The 23479-nt window shown below is 39.1% G+C and overlaps 1 protein-coding gene across 2 annotated transcripts; it reads left to right on the top strand.

Moving 5' to 3' along the window:
• The first annotated feature begins 244 nt into the window (after nt 1–244).
• On the top strand, nt 245–23110 carry MTERF3 (mitochondrial transcription termination factor 3). 2 transcript variants are annotated; one of them, XM_012467963.2, is made up of 8 exons: nt 245–348; nt 3135–3478; nt 4658–4810; nt 10975–11164; nt 15718–15865; nt 16639–16710; nt 18771–18932; nt 22834–23110. In XM_012467963.2, exons 2-8 carry the CDS (start codon nt 3145–3147, stop codon nt 23026–23028), a joined length of 1254 nt encoding a protein of 417 aa, XP_012323386.1. In that variant the 5' UTR covers nt 245–348; nt 3135–3144; the 3' UTR covers nt 23029–23110. The 2 variants fall into 2 exon arrangements, with proteins under 2 accessions (XP_012323386.1, XP_012323387.1); XM_012467964.2 differs by lacking the exons at nt 245–348; nt 18771–18932 and having other exon boundaries at nt 471–3478.
• The last annotated feature ends 369 nt before the right edge of the window (nt 23111–23479 follow it).

Here is a 23479-nt window from a genome sequence, read left to right as displayed (position 1 = left end):
GGGGGCGCCGCCGACCGTCCCCACGCTGTCGTCCCGGCTGAGGCATCTCTATGCACTCGAGAGCCTTCAGACTTCAAGTCCACAGGGCACCAGGAGAGGGGCATGCCAGAGAAGGGCAGCTGGGCCCCCTGGCTGACTCTTTCTCGCGCACGCAGCCCGCCGTCTCCCCGCGCAGCCCGGCACATGGTCTCGCCCACTCCGGCCGCAGCCCACGTGGGCCGGGGAGCGCGGCTGCGCTGGGCCTGGCGGGCTGCTGAGCGGGCGTGCGGTTCCGCCGGACAGCGCGCGCGGCCCGGCGAGTCGGTCGGTTCCCGGGGCACCTGCTGCGGGGCGCAGTCCTCCCCAAAGGTAAAGCAGGAGCTGCCCCAGCGCGGGGATGGCGCTCCTGGCAGGGGTTCAGGTCCCGGCGCACCTGCATCCAGGCCGCGCCCCAGGGCCTTTAGGTTTTCGCGGCCCAGTCGTGGATGATTGGTTTGGTTTTGTGTTTTTCCCCGGCTGATGTAATGAAAACTCAGCCATGCTTGCTGATTAGCGCTGTGTGAGAACCTTCTGGAGGGGGCTCTGCCTTCCTGCGGAAGTTGGGTTTGGGGAACTGAAATGGGCTAAAATGGCCTAGGGAAGTATTGAGAGACCCTTTATTCCGAAGCTACCCCCATAAACCTCCCTTTCTTTCCTGATTTCATTTATAACCTTTCATAGGTAGAAATCTTGAACCCTCGAAAAACTATTTCAGTGCCTTTTTCTAGCAAAGCAATAGGTACACATATATATGAGCTGTGTATATCAATTGTTAATAGACTAGAGTTTCTTTAAGGGTTTTACTTAATTTTCCTGATGAAAGGACCGTGTTAGAAGACTTACGGTTACCACCTCACAGGGCTTTTATACACGTCTGCACATGCCGTACCCGCTTTTGCATACTGTGTAAGAAAGTGAGTTAACTGTACTTGCCATTGATTTCTTTCCATTCTGCAAACATTAGAGCAGTGCAGGGCTCTGGGAGAGTGGAGAATAGTCCCTGGAAGGGTGGATCCCAAGATGAGACCCAGCCCTGCTCTTGTGAATGAACAATTAATCATTTAAGATGTGTAGGCAACAGTGAAATGGTGTGGAGAAGATAGTGCACTTGTAAATAAAAATACAAGGATAAACACTTGTATGCACAAAGGTCTTTTAATGACTGGATGAAATTTGAAAGTGAATCTTCCTGATGTTTAAGGGGTGTTGAGTGTGGAAAGGCTTCAGGGTGAATCTGGAATTTCAGGAGTTTGAAGTAGGATGAAGTGCTTAGACGTCAAAAATGTTAGAGCTGATGGAGCCTTATGAATCATCTTATTTTACCCTTAGCCTTTAAAAAAAGTGTTTGAAGAATGGTTATTGACTCCCCACCCCCACATCGTGAGCTAGACATTTTGTTAGACGGCTGCCAGAAATAGCCTTGTCAAGGTAGCACAACCAAGGTCTTCTGCTTCCCATTTAGTGCCCTTACGACTACTGTGCAGAGAATGAATGCCGTAGGTTTGAGGGAAAACTTGGCACATTTGGAGGCTCGTTTCCTACCAAAATCTAACAAAAACCTCCTGTCCCATCAGGTTATTATGAATACTTACTTTTCTAAAAATCATCCCAGAATGGGCCTAGCGCAGTGGCTCACACCTGTAATTCCAGTACTTTGGGAGGCCGAAGTGGGTGGATCACCTGAGGTCAGGAGTTCGAGGCCAGCCTGGCCAGCATGGTGAAACCTCGTCTCTACTAAAAACAGAAATTAGCCGGGCGTCGTGGCGGGTGCCAGTAATCCCAGCTACTTGGGAGGCTGAGGCAGGAGAATCACTTGAACCTGGGAGGTGGAGGTTGCAGTGAGCCGAGATTGCACCACGGCACTCCAGCCTGGGTGACAAAGCGAGACTCCATCTCAAAAACAAATAAATAAAATAATAAAATAATTGCAGAATGAAAGGAGACTTTCACTTTTGTAAAATCTCTTTCAGCAGACTTCCCCAAACTACAAATCTCCAAGAAGAGATTAGACCCTCAACTATTTGGTCTTAATTTAGAGCATAAAACAAGCCAAATTCCACTATGTAGAAAAACAACATAAAGTTATAGGCAGCAGTTGATTCAGCAGAATCCATTTGTATTTGGTTGTGTAATCAATAATAATGACTAACATTTATTGAGCATTTCTTATATCCTGACTCCATCCTGTGTTTTATATGGATTGTCTTATTTAGTGTAAGATTATAGGCATCAAATTTACCTTTTTAATTAGCTGGCTAAATATAAAATCCCTTTATATTCCTGGAATTTAACATAGCGCTTGCCTTTCTTGTTAAAAAATCTTTTTGAAAAGAACTACTTTTTAAGTCAAAATATACATTTATTCATTGCTGGTTGCTTATATATTTCTGTCACTTGGTTTTGTTTGTTAGTTTTGACCTTTTCTTTTTGAAGGCTTTTTTCTCCTTTCATACGGTGAAGCAAAACTTAACAAAACTGCTTTTGTTCAATTCCCTTTGGAAGAACAACTTTATCTGTGAAATAATCAACAGTGTTTAGCCCTGAGAATGAAGCAAGAAACTGCTTTCACTGTTCTATATGTTAATGATAATATTTTGATGATTTGTTTGGGACATAGTAGATTTCTGTTTTTTCATTTTGGACTAATTTATATACATAAAATGCATTTCAATAATTCAGTGTTACTTTGATCAGCAATCTGCTGCTGAAATGTCCTTCACACCAAATTTCAAGAACACTTAATTACATCATCTTATTCTCTTTAAATGATTGAATTAACAGATTAGTGAGGTCCCCCGTCATTTGAACATTTTCAGATTTGTGTTTTAAGCATTTTTCTTAACGCCAGTGGTTTTGCAGTTTGTTTTTTAATTGTAAAGTATATCTTTATTTTTCCAGCTCAGAAGTTCCTGTCTGTTGGTTTGCAACTGAGATTGCCTTGTTGGCTTTTCCTGTGCATAAGAAACATCTCACTATTTTAGACTAAATATATTTAAATACCTTTCATTTAGAAAAAAAATAATTTCCAGTTTATCATTTTGTTGTTTGAATACTGTTTTAAACATGTAAGTAAATTAAATTTCTCTTCTCTTGACAGTTATATCTTTCCTTTGTAGACTAAGAAAAATGGCTTTGTCAGCCCCACAGATACCCAGATGGTTTAACTCAGTTAAGTTGAGGAGCCTCATTAATGCTGCGCAACTCACAAAACGTTTTACTAGACCAGGGAGAACATTGTTACATGGCTTTTCTGCTCAGCCTCAGATGTCCCCTGACAATTGCTTTCTCCAGTGGGGATTTAAGACTTACAAGACTTCCTCCTTATGGAATAGTTCCCAGACTACTAGCTCAAGTAGTCAAGAGAATAATTCTGCCCAAAGCACTCTGCTTCCTTCCATGAATGAACAATCAGAGAAGACACAAAAGATACCCAGCTTTGATTCTGAGGTGTTTCTAGAAGGTAATTCTGAACTTTCAGAAAACTCTCCCTTTCCCTACTTTGGTCATTTAAACGAGCTGCCTGTTTACAGTCTACTAGCCCATTTTAGGTAATATTTTGTACCAAGCAAGAAAAAAATAATGCCAGTTCTATTGATGGACTTCTATCATGCCTTTATTTTACTGACTAAGAAAAAGAAGTTTGTGGGCTAACATGTGTAAGATTATTTTATAGCAACACATATAAAGCATTTGCTTTCTAAATATTGTTTAGATTCTTAAAAAATTTTAAGTAGTGATTAGGTTTATTAGGGTATAATTATATCAAGCAAAATTCATCTTTTGGGGTATACAGTTCTATGAATTTTGACATGTGCATTTAGTGTGTAACAACTACTGCAATCAACAAATAAAATATTTATATTACTGCAGAAAGTTTTCTCATGTCACATTTTAGTCCTCTCCTTCCTGTGAATCCCGTTCTAGGAATATTTCACTGCTAATGAAATAATATGAGGTTAAGTAGAATATGAAGGAAAGAGAGCTGGGGAGAGAGTAGGGAGGAGAAGCTGGCTATAATTGATGAAAAAGGATAGTTAATGATTAGAGGCAAAAAATAGAACAAGAGATCCTAGACCCAATTCCTTAGCTTAAGGTAATGTGTGGTTCTAAATGTCTTCCATACTGTGTTTGATTTTAAAAAAACAAAAAAACCCTCAGAATCGGGGCTATACTAGAGAGAATCACATCTCCTGTAGAGAGGACCACAGGTTGTAGAAACAATCATAGAAGTCCTCTTAAAGATGTAGATATGGTTAGTTTAACCCATGCAATTTAGGCTGTTGGCATATGAGTACTTTTAGCCAAGTTAACTGGCTATAGTAGATTCAATCTCTGTTTCAAAATGCACTTGCAAGTCTGGTGATCTTTAGCATTCTCACCTACTGATTAAGTGAAGGAAAGGAGTTGTGTGCTTTGAAATTTACCAACAATTTCTAATCTTGGAGTAACAGTAGTCTGTCTAAATAGTTTTACCTTTACCTCTCAAAAGGTGAAAAATTTGGGGGCTTCTTGGATGTTTAATTCTAAAATGATCCCAAGATTTAACCACTGAAAGAAGCAAACAAGACAAGAGGCAGTCGTTGTAGAAATAATTTTAAGTGTGCATATTAGAGCACTAACTTGTTTCTCTCTTTCAAAGAACTGGATGATTTGCCTCCATTGTCTCCAATGCAGCCAATTTCGGAGGAAGAGGCTATTCAGATTATTGCAGCCCCTCCATTGCCCCCATCTTCATTCACGCTACGAGACTATGTGGATCATTCTGAGACTCTGCAGAAGTTAGTTCTTCTAGGTAAGTTTGCCTAAGCTACAAGTACTTTTTGAGTGTACTCTTCATTACGTTTTTGCTTTACTTTTTTAAATTAACATTTTAATGTCTACTAAATAGTATACAAACAGAAGCAAAAGTCAAATAGTATAAAAAGGCTTCTAGTGAGAAACCGTATTCCCTGCCTCATCCTTGCTGATCTTGCATCCTGTTCCCCAGATGTATCTTCTTAACTTGTATCATTCTTTCTGTTTGTGTCCAACCTCCACATTTAAAAATAATTGTTTGTAGTGCTGTTGTTTGGTTCATCAGTTTTAGATATCATTTAATCTCTTGTATGTACACATGTGCTTTTCCTGTATTCTTTTCAATTCTCCTAATATAAGTTACAACTTTACATAAATCATTAGTAGTTACATTATGACTATAAATATTGCAAGCTGCCCTAACAAGAAGTATGCTATCATTATTTACCTTCCTTTACAACTTTTCATTTTTCTGGCATTAATAGTTGCCTTGTTCTTCATTTGATGAGTTGCTTTGTTTGTTTCTGGGGTTAAATTCTTCCATATCTTTCAATAGCCTCTCAGCACCATTTTTCCCAGTTAACCCTATGAGATGATGTATTGCATTTCCCCAGAGTGGATTGTTCCCTGCTTGCCCCACTACTCTGACGTCCTTCCTGAAGCCACTGTCCTCCTGATTTGAATGGTTTCTGTCTAGGGCTGCTCTATAACTGTCTTCGCTTGTTGACCATTATGTTGCACTTGGATCTGGATAGCTGAAGGAGCCAGGGAATCTCCCTCCAAACTTTCATTTAGTCATCTTATTTTTAGTCGGGAATTTCATTACCAACTTTTGCTTTTCTCGTTTTCTCTGGGTTTGGTGCTTCTCATACTTGATTTTCCCAGATAATGAATCTCCTTTCTCCTGATACATTGAGAGGAACTGGATTTGGGGGAGGTCAGATTTCTCCATACCTAATCCCCCAGTTTTTAGTCTGTACCTCACCTCTAATCTCTCAGATCTCTAGGGACTGCAATTTTGGAGGCTTTTGAGTTTTTTTGTGGTACTGATTGCTTACCACTTGCCAGATTCTCATTTGCAGGCATTTCAGTGCCTTCTTTCTCCTCTCTGATAGAGCTGTTGCCATGCTTTCATATGTTTTCATTTATTGTGGTGGGGGGATATAATCTCGTTTCATCAAAGAATGATCTTATTTTTTGTTTCTCGTTCCCCATATTTTTGGGAGGTGTTTTAACAGGAGAGGAAAAAGAGAAAAACCTTTGCCCTGTTAGGAACTTTTAGGAGTTATCCTTGATTCTTTATTTTTTTTTTCCAGATGGAGTCTGACTCCATCTCCCAGGCTGGAGTACAGTGGTGCATCTCAGCTCACTGCAACTTGCCTTCAGGGTTTTCAAGTGATTCTCCTGCCTCAGCTTCCCTAGTAGCTGGGATAACAGGTGTGTGCCACCACGCCTGGCTAATTTTTGTATTTTTAGTAGACATGAGGTTTCACCCTGTTGGCCAGGCTGATCTTGAACTCCTGGCCTCAAGCCATCCACCCACCTTGGCCTCCCAAAGTGCTGGGATTACAGGCATGAGCCACCGCACTCATCCTCTCCTTGATTCTTACTGCTTTTGTCCTGTCCCCCTTTGCATCTAATTTAACACCTTATCCTATGGATTCTACCATCTATATTTCTCTCAAATCCATCCACTTCTCTCATCCTACAGTTACTACCTCGTTTAGGTCCTCATTTGTCACTGAGTGGCTGCAGGAGCCTTCTATTTTGACAGTCTTCTCCTCAGCAGTATTGACTCTGATATCTTTTCAGTGTTAGAGCTCTTTCTGAAATATAGATCTAGGTCAGTGACTTATTTAAAATCCTTCAAAACCTTCCCATGACATCAAAACTCTTCCTCATATGGCTTCTGCTTACCTGTTCAGCTTCATGGCTTGCCACTTCCCTCCTTTGTTTGGCCAACTCCAACAACTAGAGAATATCACTGAAGTCCAAGTAACTTCTAAAGTGTCTTCTTGACCTGCAGACAGAGTGACCCTCCTCAGGCTCTCATCTCAGTCCCTGCTCATTTGGATCCTAGCACTAATCACACTCTATTATAATTGTATACTCATGTCTCTGTGCCCAGTTACCCAAATGTTACCTATATGTTTAGAATGGCCTTTGCTCTCAAGAAGCTTCAAGTCCTCAGAAACATCTAAATATATAAGAATAACTGGAAGCAAGGATAAAGGGTACAGTGCTAAGTCCCACATGAGAGATGCAAATAAAGTGAATCAACCTAAGTGTCCATCAGTGGATGAATGGCTAAAGAAAATGTGGTATATTTACACAATGGAAGTACTAGTCAGCCTTGAAAAAGGAGATCCTGTTATTTGCAACAACATGGATGAACCTTGAAGATGCTATATGCTCAGTGAAATAAGCACAGACGGACAAATGCTGCATGATCTCACTTACACATGAAAGCTAAAAAAGTTGAACTCATAGGAGCAGAGGGAGTTGGGGAGTGGGGGTGGGGAGGAATGAGTTGTTGGGTGAAGGGTACAAAGTTTCGATTAGACAGGTGCAGGTGCCATAACTTCTGGAGATCCATTGTCCAGCATGATGATGGTAGTTAATAATAATGTATACTTGAAAACTGCTAAGAGAGTAGATTTTAAGTGTTCTTACCACAAAAAAAAGATGAGTATGTGAGATAATGAATATGTTAATTAGCTTGATTTAATTCCACTCTGTATGCAGGTGTCAAAACATCATGTTGTACCTCATAAATATATATAATTTTAAAAAATACACTTTCAGAGGCAGGAAAAGGATAACATCTGCTGTGAGGAGATAATCACCTTTCCTTTCAAAACAGCTTTCCGTGTCCTGTGGCAGGTGCTATGGGTGATACAAGATAAACCTAAGACACAGTCCCCATCTTATCTTTTTTGAGACACAGGGTCTTTCTCTGTCACAGTACAGGCTGGAGTGCAGTGACACAGTCTTGGCTTATTGCAGCCTTGACCTCCGGGGCTGAAGAGATCCTCCCACCTCAGCCTCCCAAGTAGCTGGGACTACAGGCACATGCCATCCTGGCTAATAGGTTTGATTTTTTGTAGAGGGGGATTCTCACTGTGTTGCCCAGTCTGGTCTCAAACTCTTGGGCTCAAGCTATCCTCCCACCTCAGCTTCCCAAAGTGCTGGGATTACAGGCATGAGCCACCGTGCCTGGCCTAGTCCTTGTCTTTCAATATTATAGTATACTTACAGGTTTGGAATGTTTGCACTGTTCCTTTACCTGTATGCTGACACTTCGACAGTATGTCTTAGAAGTAACTTAAATAACAGTAACTTAGGGGAGCCTTATTTGCTCTGTCAGACAGTATTTTTGAGTACCCAAGTCCTAGTTCTTCTCTGTTTGCTTCTGAGACCTGTTTTATGCCTGATCTGTATCCCAGGAGGCCAACCCCTGTGCACCAGGGCTCCTATGCTAGCTGGCTTCTTGGCAGCTTCAGCCAGCGGGAGGCACCTGCAGGACAGAAGGTAGAAGGGCCAGGTGGGGATATTTTTCCCCTGTTCCTTCCCTTCTTTGGGTCTTGTAACTGCCTCACTCCATGACAACAGCTCCTCCTGAGCAGCCCTTCCTTAATAGCCTCTAGTCCCTCTGCACCCTGGTAACATTTTGCCTCCTTGTCTCTTTAGCGTTGGGAGGGCTCTTACTTGTTGTCTTAAGGCTGCTCGCACTGCTATATAGAGTCCCTTCTTTAAAGCCCTTGTCATTTGTACTTTACAGGGCATGTTGTATAGCCTGCTAGACCCTGATTGATGTACTAAATATGTGTAACCATAACTGAATACAATGGTAATATTTGTAATTACTGAACTGATAAGGTAAAGCCCAACTAGACTGGTCACCTAGAGGTTAGAATCGTGTGCTATTCTTTTTTTATAATCCCAGTGCCTAACAGAAGTGCCTGGTCCGTAGTAGGCTTTCAGAGACTATTTATTCAAGTTAATGAAATGAAGTGAGCCCAAGTTATTTGCATTGAGGGCAGTGTGCACTCCTGTTGAGATTCTGCTCTCCTACTGCTGTTAAAAAGCAGCTTTTCAGGATTTCTGTTCAAGCACAGTCAGAGTGTGACAGCTCATGCTGAGCAAGGCACTTCAGTACATGTCAGCTGTAATATTTAGTTAAATGTGAAGTCTGAACCCTTTATGTAATTTTTAAAGCATCTGCTCCCCAATTTATCACAGATTATTGGAACTGGTTTTCATCTCACTTATTTGTCCCTCTAATAATTGAATCTATTTTTCTACTATTATTTTTTATTACAAAAGAATTACATCTGGTTGTCTAAAGTGCAAATATTACAAGAGAAGGACCTATTACCCTCTCTTCCATCCCCAGTTCCACTTCTCAAAGGTAACCACTAGTACCAATTTGTAGAATAGCTTTCCAGACCTTTTACTATACATAGGTTTTATACTTTTCTGTAGTTAAACTTAATTTTCTTTAATTCTTTCTTTTTCTAGTAGAGCTAATATATGTTTAGATTCTTTGTCTAGAATTAATTTCTGCATAAGATATAAAGAGAATTATAATTTTTTAAAAAGTATAGTTAGTGGTCCCATATATTTTAACAAATAGTCCATCTTTTCCCCCATTGATTCGAAATGCCATTATTGTATAATAACATTTTTTAGTTTATCTTGGATCTGTTTCTGGTCTTCATTCTATGAGTGTGTGTATTAGTCCATTTTCATGCTGCCGATAAAGACATACCGCAGACTGGGCAATTTACAAAAGAAAGAGGCTTAATGGACTTACAGTTCCACGTGGCTGGGGAGGCCTCACAATCATGGTGGAAGATGAAAGTCATGTCTACATGGTAGCAGGCAAGAGAAGAGAGCTTGTGCTGGGAAACCTCCATTTTTAAAACCATCAGATCTCGTGTGATTTATTCACTATCACACAACAGCACAGGAAAGACCTGTCCCCATGATTCAGTTACCTCCCACCCAGCCCCTCCCACAACACGTGGGAATTCAAGATGAGATTTGGGTGGGGACACAGCCAAATCATATCATTGTGTCTATGTGTATTTAACCCATTTTGCTGTTCATGGGCATCTTATATCAATACCTGTTTAATATCAAGAAATTTGGATTTATAATTATATTTGGTTCTAATAATATTTGGAGTTATAATGAATATGATGATTTATTTTTTTGATTGTGGATGTCACTAAGTTTTAAATGTGGAGGTTTAAGGTTGTATACTTTCTGCTTTTTTGTGTACTAGAAAGGCTATGTGTTCACTTGTTCTCACTCAGACATTTCTTGAGTTTCTCCAAGGGACTTGTCTCTGTGCTAAAGACCTAGAGATTACAATGATGAGTAAGGCACAGGATCATTTTTATTCCCCCTGTGATGGAAAACATAAATGTATATTTTAAATCATGCTTATAAGTAAGGAAATGATAAACTCTTCATTTTATTCATATTGTTTGTTACCCTGCAGAAGTACCAGTTACTATGGGGTTCATTAGGGACTGACAAACGTTCAAGACCCCTTAGACAAAGATGGGGACCTTACACCAATATGACTTAGTGAATTTTTTTGGGGGGGAAATGTAACATTAAATGCTCTATTTTCCTCTGTACTTGATTTTTTAAATAAATACTATATTGTTTCTACAACCAACTTAGTTTTAAAATATTTAGAAGTTTCGGCCAGGCGCAATGCCTCACACCTGAAATGATGCCAGCACTTTGGGAGGCCAAGGCAGGTGGATCACAAGGTTAGGTGTTTGAGATCAGCCTGGTCAACGTAGTGAAATGCCATCTCTACTAAAAATACAAAAATCAGCCAGGTGGGTGTCGGGTGCCTGTAATCCTAGTTACTCAGGAGGCTGAGGCAGGAGAATTGCTTGAATCCAGGAGGCAGAGGTTGCAGTGAGCCACGATTGCACCACTGCACTCCAGCCTGGGTGACAGAGCAAGACTCTAAATAAGTAAGTAAGTAAGTAAAATATTTAGAAGTTTCTATTGATCTATCTCAGTGCTCCTTTGGATAGGTATGGATCTCCACTGGTAATTTCTTGTGCTTATGTATATGAGTTTAATGGGTGAACTAAGACATCATCTTCAAATAGTATTTATAATTTATTATAGGAGTGGATTTGTCCAAGATAGAAAAACATCCAGATGCAGCAAACCTCCTTCTGAGATTGGATTTTGAAGAAGACATTAAGCAAATACTCCTGTTTCTTAAAGATGTGGGTATAGAGGATAACCAACTGGGAGCATTCCTGACAAAAAATTATGCAATTTTCTCTGAAGACCTTGAAAATATGAAGACCAGGTAGGACTTTTAAAAGGATTCTCATATAACCCAAGAAGTGGTTATGAAGGAAATCCATGTGGAAGTTATTCTTTAAGTTTCTGCTGTACAAGGATCTAGTGAGATAATGAACATGAATGTTATTTTTTTGTTATAGACATTCTTTGATCTAAATTAAGTCTTTACAACACTTCTTTTATTCAACTACCCATTATTATTATTTTATTATTTGAGACACAGTCTCGCCCTGTTGCCCAGGCTAGAGTGCAGTGGCGAAATCTTGGCTTACTGCAATCTCTGCCTCCTGGGTTCAAGCGATTCTCCTGCCTCAGCCTCCCAAGTAGCTGGGTGACTACAGAGGTCCACCATCATGCCCTGCTAATTTTTGTGTTTTTAGTAGAGATGGGGTTTTGCTACGTTGGGCAGGCTGGTTGAACTCCTGACCTTAAGTGATCTGCCCATCTTGGCCTCCCAAAGTGCTGATATTTTACAGGCATGAGCAACCATGCCTGGCCCCATTATGATTTTTATGTTTTCAACTTATTACTGAGTCAGTAATTAACTCTTTCCCTTTAGAAACTGGAATAAGTTTTTTTCTAAAACAAAAAAAAATCCATTAACAAATAGCTTACTTATCTGAGAGTGCACCTAAAGATACGAAAGCCTGATCTTTTGTAGTTTTTGTCTGGCCAATTTTTGTTGGTAGACGTTTGACATTGTCTTGGCAAATTATTGTATAATTTGCTTAATCTTTTCCATAGTTGGCTATTTTGGTTGTTCCTTGTTTTCTTCTTTAAAGAGTACTTTTATAAATATCTCTGTACTTCATTCACCATTCAAAGAATTACTGAATTTATGAAAATAAATAAAGTGAGATATAGAGCTGTGAGATAAGAATCCTACCAGGCATTGGGAATACCACAGAGAACACGGCAAAACCCCTGTCCTTAAGTTAACATTCTCAATTCATCATCACCCTCACTTCTCACCCAAACTGTCTGTTTTCCCAGATTGGCTGAATATTCTTTTGCCCAACTCAGAAATATTGGTATTAACTTGGCTTCTCTTCTTTTATCATCTACAACTAATAAATCCTGAAAGCTCATCAGTTCTACCCTTTTTATAGCTCAAATCAGTCATCACATTTCTCTGAATCTTTGACTATTTTGCCTCAGTTCCCCATCATAGCACACCAAGGTCACTGCAGCAGTCTCCTAATTGATCTGCCTCTAGTCTTGACCCTCCAGACTGTTCTCCACACTGATGTTGATTTTCACTACATTTCAGAGAGCTTTGCGGTTCCTTAAACCATCAGAGTCTATTGTCTTTTCTCTGTATTAGGAAAGAAAAGGAAACTAAAAATGCATTTATTAAATTGAACGCGTTGAGGCCTTCTATATGCAAGACATTGGGCTAAACTTTAGACATCAAAGACACAGTTTTTCCCTTCATGGGAGTAATAGTCTGGTGTAATATAGATAGGCTATCACAATACAGAGGGGAGAGAGTGTGATTCTAAGGAACTCATCTGACATATCCAGCTCTAGTTTTCCTGGCTGTCACGAACGCTGATTCTCCAGTCAAAAACCAGCTTGCTCGTTTTACTCAAGATTTATTTCAAGAAAGCATGAATACCAGGAGAGTAGGGATCATTTCATAGGCTGCACCATTATTGTTAATAGCCCCTTTGTACATGGGCGGCACAGAGAGGCTAAATAATTTGCCCAAGATTACACAGTTAGTATAAGTAGCAGAGTAAGTGGTTTCAACCCCAGTTAAACTCCAGAGTTCTGACTACTGCATACTGTCTCTCTATATTTAGTTCTTTGAAGGAAACTTAAGCTTAATAGCTTAAGTTACTTGCTCAAGTCACACATGCTCCTAACAAGTAAGGAATATTCTCACATAGATAGCAGAGTCTAATGATTCCTAAACCTAGCTGGCTATCAAATGAAGCTGTAGAACGTTTTTTAAAATTACTTAGAATTTTTTAATAGGTAATGCATCCACAGGTATTCAAAAGAGCATACAGTAAAAAATACTGAACAGGCATGGGTATAAGAACCTTTATTTAAATGAACTTTGTTTCTGGTTCTGATATATGCAGCAGTCTTATTTCTACAATAGCACTGATTTCATGTACTTATTTTTTCAATAAAAAATTAAAATCCTTGGAGAATTTTCAAATGAATAATCTGCATTTTAATTATTTAAATATTCTTTTTTTGGTTGGGTGGGCCTTATATATTGATTTTTTTAAATTGGAAAAATCATTACAATGTGGACAATAGTTTTGATAATTTTTAAATCAAATGCCGAACCTTGCTGCCAAAAAAAGAAATAATATCTCCTTTTCTCCTACTTTTTCCTGTCCCTCAGCCTTCCAAGACCTACCTCTGGATACAGCTACTGTTATCAGGATTTTTTGTTCAATCTTCTAGGAATGTTCTACTCTATAAAGCGTATATCTGTGTATACACACATGAACACAAATAGATAACAATTGATAGCATTTATACATACTATTTATCCCACTATCTTACCTTAACTATATCTTGGAGATTATTTTTTCTTGGTGCGTCCTATTCTTTTTAACTCTAGTACAGTCCAGGCTGCGGATCTCCCTAGTACTTACTGATAAGCATGGGATGTGTTTCCAGTTCACTGTTAGAACAAGGCTGCAGTGACTTACCTTGTAGATACTTCCGAAAAAATCACACATATTGGTGTCTCTCTGTAGGACATATTTCTAGAAGTGGAAATGCTAGGTCAAAGGGTATGCTCATCTGTAACTTTTAATAGACATTGCCAAATTATCCTTCATATGGTTGTTTTCCAGTTTATACTCTCCCCAACAGTGTACAGAAGTGCCAGATTCCCTGTCATCCTCACAAGTACAGTGCTATCACACTTTGCTTTCAGTTCATGGTATAGATAAAAAGAATATTTCATTTGCTGGTTTGGAGCATCAAATGTTGAAACATGGAATGTTGAAACATGGAAAGTTGTTTGGAGCATCTTTTCATATGTTGCATTTCTGTTTACGTTTACTTTTCTATAATATATCCTTTGCTATTTTTTAATCAGACTTTTTTTCTTCTTTTCTGGTAAATGTTCTTTTACACATTAAGAAAATTAGTTCTGTCTCTGAGACATGTTGCAGATATTTTTCCTAGATTGTCACTTGTCTTTGACTTCATTTATAGTAGGTTTTTATTTTTTGCCATGCATTTAAAAGTTTTATATACTTAAATGTATAAATATTTTCTTCTCATGGCTTCTAAGGAACTATTTTTAAAGGAGTAATAATCATGTGATTATAAAGTAATATAAGTTTTGGTATATAGTATAAAAATGCCATATGCTTTAGGTGTAGGCAGGCCTTAATTCACATCTTAGTTTTGTCACTAATTAGGTGATGACCTCAGACAAGTTATTTAACTTCCCTGAATCCATGGTTCATCAAATGTAATGTGAAAAATGTACCTGGTTCACAAGTTTTTTTTTGTTTTTCTGGTTGGAATTAAACAAGATAGTATCCTGATATATTTTAGACATGTAGTAAAACTATTTTTACTATGTTCTTAGATTTTAAAAAATTAATACTGTTATTCTATAATCAAACTTCTATATTTTACATAGTTTGATTTTCAAAAACTTAGCAGGAAAATCTCTCAGTTAACAAAATACATATTGAAAGACTGTAGTAAAAATTATTTATGAATATACATACTCAGGCCAGGCGCCAATCACTCAATGCCTGTAATCCCAGCACTCTGGGAGGTCGAGGTAGCCTTATCACTTCAGGTCAGGAGTTCGAGACCAGGCTGGTCAACATGATGAAAACCCATCTCTACTAAAAATAGAAATATTAGCTGGGTCTAGTGGTGCTTGCCTGTAATCCCAGCTACTTGGGATGCTTAGGCAGGAGAATCACTTGAACCTGCGAGTTGGAGGTTGCATTGAGCTGAGATCATGCCACTGCACTCCAGCCTGGGCAATACAGTGAGACTCTGTCTGGGGAAAAAAAAAAAAATGGAAAAGAAAAGAAATACTCAGTAAATATGCTAACCTAAAAAATGCCTCTCTCAATTATAATCATGCTTAAGGGTCTTTCTTTTTATACAAATTATTTTCTTAATTTGTGTTTTTTCTGTTCTCATCAAAAACAAAAATCTTAAGCAGATGCCATTTCATTTTTTCTTACCAAGTAATAAACCAGATTAATTGAAAAGAGAATCTAAAGGTCAGTACAAAAGCAATCACGGTTTTGCTATTGAAAGTAATGGCAAAATCTGCAATTATTTTTGCACAACCTGATGCCTATTCATGGATTTCATAATTAGTTTCTGTTTTCAAGTATAAATGGAAACCATTACAGAGTTGGGTGAATGCTTGTTTTGTTTTAACCATATTTGTGTCATTGTTACAGAATGTTTTTATTTAGTTAGTAATTTAGGGTGTGGGAGCCTTTTTAAAAATAGCTGTTACTTTGGAAAGCAGCATGAGACTCTGTCTCAAAAAAAAAAGAATGTAAATGTTTATCATATGCATGTATATTTATGTTTCTCTAGGGTGGCTTATCTGCATTCAAAAAATTTCAGTAAAGCAGATGTTGCACAGATGGTCAGAAAAGCACCATTTTTGCTGAACTTTTCAGTGGAAAGACTGGATAACAGATTGGGATTTTTTCAGAAAGAACTTCAACTTAGTGTGAAGAAGGTAAAGAAAAGGAGAGAATTTATTTATTTCCATGTCAGGTACATTTTAGTAGCTGGTAAATCTCATGTTCCTAACAGATGCCTGGCCCATGTGAATCCTATAAATTCCTGGTATTTTTTGTACAAAATGAATTATCCTGTTAATTTAAACATAAAGCTACATCATTTTATAATACTTCATCAAACAGGTTCCTTCAGTTTTTGTTTTCTTTTTTTTTCCCAAACAGTACTAACTTTATATATTCCTGGAGTTCCTATCATTTTTCTGATTGGGTCATACACATACACACACACATACACACACACACACACACACACACACATATATGATTGGGTCATATATATGACCCACTAGACCCATATATGTTATTTTATTTTATTTTTTGAGATGGAGTATTGCTCTGTTGTCCAGGCTGCAGTGCAGTGGCTCTATCTCAGCTCACTGCAGTCTCCACATCCTGAGTTTAAGCAATTCTCCTGCCTCAGCCTCCCGAATAGCTGGGTTATAGGCACCCACCACCACACCAGCTGATTTTTATATTTTTAGTAGAGACTGGGTTTCACCATATTGGCCATACTGGTCTCGAACTCCTGACCTTGCGATCTGCCAGCCTCAGCCTCCCAAAGTGCTGGGATTACAGGTGTGAGGCACGGTGTCCGGCCAGTTGGGTCATATTTTAAGTTTTAACTTTGTATCTTAGTAATGCCTTAATTTTCCAAACTAGTTAAATATGCACATATAGTAACGCTAGATTGTTTTGTTTGCAACCATAGACCAGAGATCTGGTAGTTCGTCTCCCAAGGCTGCTCACTGGAAGTCTGGAACCTGTGAAAGAAAATATGAAGGTAGGACTTTAGACTTTTGAGAAATCAGTTTCTTTAAGTGTTAAAATCCTCTGAGGAGAATAGATTTTGCTGTTGTCATCTTAAAGAAAACTAGACTTTAAAATAAGTTATTTCTAAAAAGAGAAATAGGCAATTAACAACTGTCTAGCAAGCAGTTTCAGTTAATATTTTCACATTGACCAGGTGTTACATGAGTAAATTACCTTGCAGACATTGATACCCGCCATCATAAAGCAATAGATTAGGATATAAGTGGTGCCCTGAAACTGCTTCTGTTGCCATCATGGGAGTCTGACATCTTTGTTATCTGGGCAGTGTTACCAGTCTATGAAACTACTCCTGTTGCCCAGCATGGCAGTCTGTGTACATCTTGGGGACTTTGGGAGGCTGGATCCAAAAGACTTCTATGAAGGAAGGAGCGGCCTTATTGCTCTTCTTAGCACTTGTCCCAATTGCCAACTCTCATTCTGTCACAGAACATACCAGACACTCTTTACCATCCTTCCTCCAAAGAATAAATGAAGCCAAGGGCAGCTGACTAGTTAGTATAGAAAGCCATAGTAGTATTTGAAATTACTATATAAGGGCTGTTTTCTGAAGTGAACAGTTCAGTTATTGAAGAAGTCTTTATTGAGCTTCTGCCCAAGCACTATGCTGGGGAGACAGCCCCTCCTTTCAAGGAGCTTACAATCTAATGGGAGATCAAATCCAGAGTGACAGGGGCAGTGACTTTGTGGGGACACACAGGACACTATGAAAGCAAGTAGAGGACTTGGCCCATGTTTGGGTGTTTAGTTCATCATCTCTGCCTGGAATGTTGACATGTCATTTTTCAGACATCTGTGTGAATGTGCTTGGGAGCAAAAGCTTAAAAGGCATTTTGAAGATTCTGCTGCTGAAGGATCTGTTTGGTGTTGGGCCCATGCCACTGACCTGCCAGCCCTCCCACGTCACTCATTCTGTCTCGTAATTATGGTTGCCCCTTTCATGGTCTTCATGACGATCAGTGTAGCTCTTTCTCAGCTGAGGGGTTTGAAATTCTGGTGACCCCAGGGACTGGAAGCTGTAATTCCTTGAAGGCACTGGTATAGCTGTCTCCAATTTTTTTTTTTTGAGACAGAGTCTCACTCTTACCAGGCTGGAGTGCAGTGGCACAATCTCGGCTCACTGCAACCTCCACCTCTCAGGTTCAAGTGATTCTTCTGCGTCAGCCTCCCAAGTAGCTGGGACTACAGGTGTGTGCCACCATGCTCAGCTAATTTTTTTTGTATTTTTATTAGAGATAGGATTTCACCATATTGGCCCAAATGGTCTCAAACTCTTGACCTCACGATCCGCCCGTCTTGACCTCCCTAAGTGCTGGGATTACAGGCGTGAGCTACCGTGTCTGGTTATCTCCAAATTTTAAAATGTTATTTTAAGTTTTAAAAGAATCATGGCCAGGTGTGGTGGCTCACGCCTATAATCCTAGCACTTTGGGAGGCCAAGGCGGGCAGATCACTTGAAGTCAGGAGTTTTAGACCAGCTTGGCCTACATGGTGAAACCTCATCTCTACTAAAAATACAAAAATTAGCCAGGCATGGTTGTAAGTGCCTGTAATCCCAGGTACTTAGGAGGCTGAGGCAAGAGAATTGCTTAAACCCAAGTAACAGAAGTTGTAGTGAGCTGAGATCATGCCACTGTACTCCAGCCTGGACAACAATGCAAGACTCTGTCTCAAGAAAAAAAAAGAATCATGGCCAGGCATGGTGACTCACGCCTGTAAGCACTTTGAGAGGCCAAGGCAGGTGGATCACTTGAGGTCAGGAGTTTAAGACCAGCCTGGCCAACATGGTGAAACCCTGGCTCTACTAAAGATAACAAAAATTGGCCTGGTGTGCTGGCATTTCTCTGTAATCCCAGTTACTTGGGAGGCTGAGGCAGGAGATTGCGCCACTGCACTCCAGCCTGGGCAACAGAGCGAGACTCCATCTCAAAAAAAAAGAATCAGTGCAGCCTTAGCATGGTACCAAAATAAATATTTCTACTTAGGATTCATAGCAAATTTACTTCCTTTTAGGTTTATCATCTTGAACTTGGTTTTAAACATAACGAAATTCAACATATGATCACCAAAATCCCAAAAATATTAACTGCAAATAAAAGGAAACTTACCGAGACGTTTGATTATGTGCACAATGTGATGAGCATTCCCCACCACATCATTGTCAAGTTCCCACAGGTAATGCCACTCACAGCTCTCTCTGTAAGCACTACTATTGCGCTTCATTCAGAACTGCTCTCCAGCTGCATAGCGCTATGCACTGGGAAGAGTTTACAACTTGCAGGAAATGTACATCTTAAAACTTCCAACAAATGTACATCTCCTGAGGAGAAATCAGTGATTAATCTGTTTCCCTGGAGTTTCTACATACTCCTAGTTCTGATTGTTGAAATCAGGCAGAACAGATCAAATGTAGTCTCTCTCATGTTTTTCTCCATTTAACTTTGAAATAGATCATTTCCCTTAAAGGTCCTTTCACTACTACATGTACTTTTTAGTCACATTTTATTTAAATCTATGAATCAATAAGCCATACTGTAATGAACTCCTATCCCAATATAAAACAGTTTGAGTTTGCCATCATGCCAAAGCCATAATTATATTTTCTAAGCTAATGAAACTTCCTTATTCTTTAGTGAGGGCTGCTGTTCACAAGATCATTAATCTTGAATATTGACTCTGTAAAAGTAGAAACTTTGTCTGATTTATATACTGCCAAATCCCCAGTGCCTAGAACTACACATGGCACTAAGTAGGCACACAATATTTGTTGAACAGATGAATGATTGGATTTTCTCAAAGTAATCCTTTTTTTCTATTTCCCATACAAATAGCCACTCAGTATTTATTGGACAAATGAGAAAGTGAATTTTTATTTAAGTGATCCCTCTACTACATTCGCTAGAATAGGTATGTTCCTGTTTTTGAAAGAAGATGGTTAAAAATATAACCCTGGCCAGGTGCACTGGCTCATGCCTGTAATCCCAGCACTTTGGGAGGCAGAGGCAGGTGGATCACAAGGTCAGGATTTCAACACCAGCCTGGCCAAGATGGTGAAACCCCGTCTTTACTAAAAATAGAAAAATTAGCTGGGTGTGGTGGCGGGCGCCTATAATTCCAGCTACTCAGGAGGCTGAGGCAGAGGCAGATAACTGCTTGAACCAGGGAGTTGGAGGTTGCAGTGAGCTGAGATTGCGCCATTGCACTCCAGCCTGTCAAGACAGCCAGACTCTGTCTTTCAAAACAAAAAAAAAAAGAAAAGAAATAAAAGAAAGACATATGACCTTAACACAACTCTCAGAACTAGATTGCATTTGGTCCAGTTCCTTCACATACAGGTAGATTTTTTTTGCCTATTATACTTCACTAGGAATGGGCCCTTAATACAGGATTTTCCTATTTTACCAAATGTAAATACACTCATTATAAAAGTGTTAGAAACCTACAGTTTTGTGAATTTGGCTCATGAAGTAATTGTGAAATAATCTTCAACAAAAAAGCAATGACAATTTGTTTTTCTCTGGGTTGGTGGGTAATTCAGTGACCACAGGTGATGGTAAGAATATCTGATATTGTCCCCTCCTAGCCCCGGTGGTCCAGTCATTTTTCCCAGCATATCACTGAGCATCCATCAGTGCTAGATGCTGGGCACTAAGGATACAGAAGTCAAGCAGACATGGTCTCTGTTCTTGTGGAACTTATAATTGAGTGTGGAAGACAGGTTTAAAAATGGAATTGCTTTACATGATGGTAAAGAATCCTAACCAGAGCTCCTACAGCATGATTAATTTAATTTAGAAGTGGTAGAATTACAGAAGTAATAACAGCAATTGAGTACTTACTGTGTGCCAGCTCAATCTTTTTTTTTTTTTTTTTTTTTTTGAGATGGAGTTTCGCTCTTGTTACCCAGGCTGGAGTGCAATGGCGCGATCTCGGCTCACCGCAACCTCCGCCTCCTGGGTTCAGGCAATTCTCCTGCCTCAGCCTCCTGAGTAACTGGGATTACAGGCCCGCGCCACCATGCCCAGCTAATTTTTTGTATTTTTAGTAGAGACGGGGTTTCACCATGTTGACCAGGATGGTCTCGATCTCTTGACCTCGTGATCCACCCGCCTCGGCTTCCCAAAGTGCTGGGATTACTGGCGTGAGCCACCGCGCCCGGCGCCAGCTCAATCTTTATTGCTTTATTTGTATTAACACATTTAATTCTCACAACAACCATATGAGGTAGACTATTTTACACATAAAGAACTTAAGCTTAAAGAGATGGAAGTAATCTGTCCAAGACCAAGTAACGAGGTTGGGGCAGAGCCAGGATTAGAACTCCAGCACTCAGGATTAAAAACCCAAGCCATTTACTAGGATCTACTAGAAGTAACATTTGAATTGTCTGCAGAAGAGTGAGTGGTGTTTAAAAGATGGAGAGGAGCTTTCCAAGTAGAATAAAATATAAGCTGACCAGATGCATCAAAATCACTTAAAAACACAGATTTTAGACACCCTAAACCCTAGCTTCTGAGAAGCTGTGTTGTAGAACTGTGGCTTCCAAATTGGAATACTCAAATTCCCAGAGTCTGGGTGGAATTATGGGGAAAAACCAGAAAAATAAAAAGCTTGTTAATGAAATAATACATTAACGGACAGTAAGGCTGTGAAGGGGCCGATATAGACTTTAAATTTTTGGCAGGTTAAACTCAGTGGCATGGGACTAATTTTCTCATGCAGATAATATTCCTGGTTGGCAGATTAATTTAGGATTAATTAAAAATGGGGAAAGAATTATAACTTAATAACCATGATTAGTTTAGTCAATTCAAAGAAGACATGGTGGAAGATAAAGGATAACTAACAAAAGCAGTTTTAGGGTAATGAACGTGAAGAAATCACTAAGCTAAGGAAAGAGGTTATATTTAGGATCCCCTGAAACCTTGGCTCTCCCCTCCCTTTGTGACTTTCTGGGAAGGCAAAGCTGAAGTCCACCTTAGGATTATAGGGGACCAATAATTCTCCAGGCTAGGGGTACTTTTCTTGTGTTAATTCCCAAAAATTTAATTTGTCATTAATGGGATGAAATTTTTGTGCCAATGGCAAAGTGGCCCCTGGTGGCCAACAACCCTTCCCCTGCACCACTACTTTAGTTTTTAGGAGTTTTACTTTGAGGCAGGTAAGACATATTTTCCCTAGTTACTCTCCCAGAGGTCTAATTCATTTCATTTTGATCCTAGTTAGGGGGAGCAGTGGGAATTTAAAAAGAGAGAAAGAGAGGTGTTACAGATTATGAAATCTTATAAATAAATTTTTCTTTTCTTTTTTTTCCTTTCACAGATGCTAGAGCAATAAATAAATTTTTTATATTAACATTGATCTCTGACACTGGTTCTCAAACTTGGTAGATATCAGAATCATCTAGAGGGCTTGTTAAGACAGATTTATGGGTCCTGCTCTCAAGGTTGCTGATTAAGTCATTTTGGGGTGAGGCTTGAGGATTTGCTCTTTTCTTTTTCTGAGAAGGAGTCTCACTCTGTTGCCCAGGCTGAAGTGCAGTGGCGTGATCTCAGCTCACTGCAACCTCTGTCTCCTGGGTTCAAGCAATTCTCCTGCCTCACCCTCCCAAGTAGCTGGGATTACAGACATGCACCACCATGCCCAGCTAATTTTTGTATTTTTAGTAGAGACGGGGTTTCGCCATTTTGGCCAGCCTTGTCTCAAACTCCTGACCTCAGGTGATCTGCCTGCCTTGGCCTCCTGAAGTGCTGGGACTACAGGCCTGATTCACCACACCTGGCCAAGGATTTGCTTTTTTAACACATTCTCCTCTTTCTCTGGAGCACTCAATCTTCTTTGCCCACAGTGTAGCCCTTAATTATTTTATTATTGTTTTGTATGTTGACTTTGAATCTCTTTTTCTAGTTTCTTAACAGAAACTATAGGATTTAAATCTTATGACATTTATCATACTTACTGAACACATGGTCAGTACTTTGTATTGGTTAACCTATTAAAATTTTTGCCAAGTAAACTTTTTAATATTTCATCCTTCAGTGTGCAATATTTTTTAAAAACTTTTTTTCTTTTCTAGGTATTTAATACAAGATTATTTAAAGTCAAAGAAAGACACTTGTTTCTTACCTACTTAGGAAGAGCACAGTATGATCCAGCAAAACCTAACTACATCTCTTTGGACAAATTAGTATCTATTCCTGATGAAATATTTTGTGAAGAGATTGCCAAAGCATCAGTACAAGACTTTGAAAAATTCTTAAAAACGCTTTAGATTTTTATGTATGTTAAAATGCAATATTGTAAAGTGAATATATATATATATATATGAATAAATGAAAATATTTTTAAATGCCTCAGGTCTCAACTGCTACTGGAAATCATTTGATACTGTAAACTTGGGTACATATATTGTGGTAGCTCTTTCTTCAAGTTCCTAGTGACTTAATTCTTGTTTGACCTTTTCCTTCTTTCTTAGGAAACACAGCAAGCTCAGAAAAATTGGGAGAGTTAGTTTACTTTAAGTTGGTGCTTTGTCATTCTAGTGAAGATGAAAACAGTGGAAGATTTTTAAAGTGGTTGTGTTATAAAATGGCTATATTTCCTTTGAAATGTTAGAGTTTCCTGAGCATACTGTATTAGTCATCTAATATCTACTGCTCAGATAATGCTACAAAACACATTTCATTTTGGATTATCTACATTGTTATCTTCTTGAACACAGA

Source organism: Aotus nancymaae, unplaced genomic scaffold, assembly GCF_030222135.1.
Source record: "Aotus nancymaae isolate 86718 unplaced genomic scaffold, 86718_ANA_hifiasm-v0.15.2.pri h1tg000036l, whole genome shotgun sequence".
Lineage (NCBI taxonomy): Eukaryota > Metazoa > Chordata > Mammalia > Primates > Aotidae > Aotus > Aotus nancymaae.
This window is presented reverse-complemented; position numbering and strand designations above follow the sequence as displayed.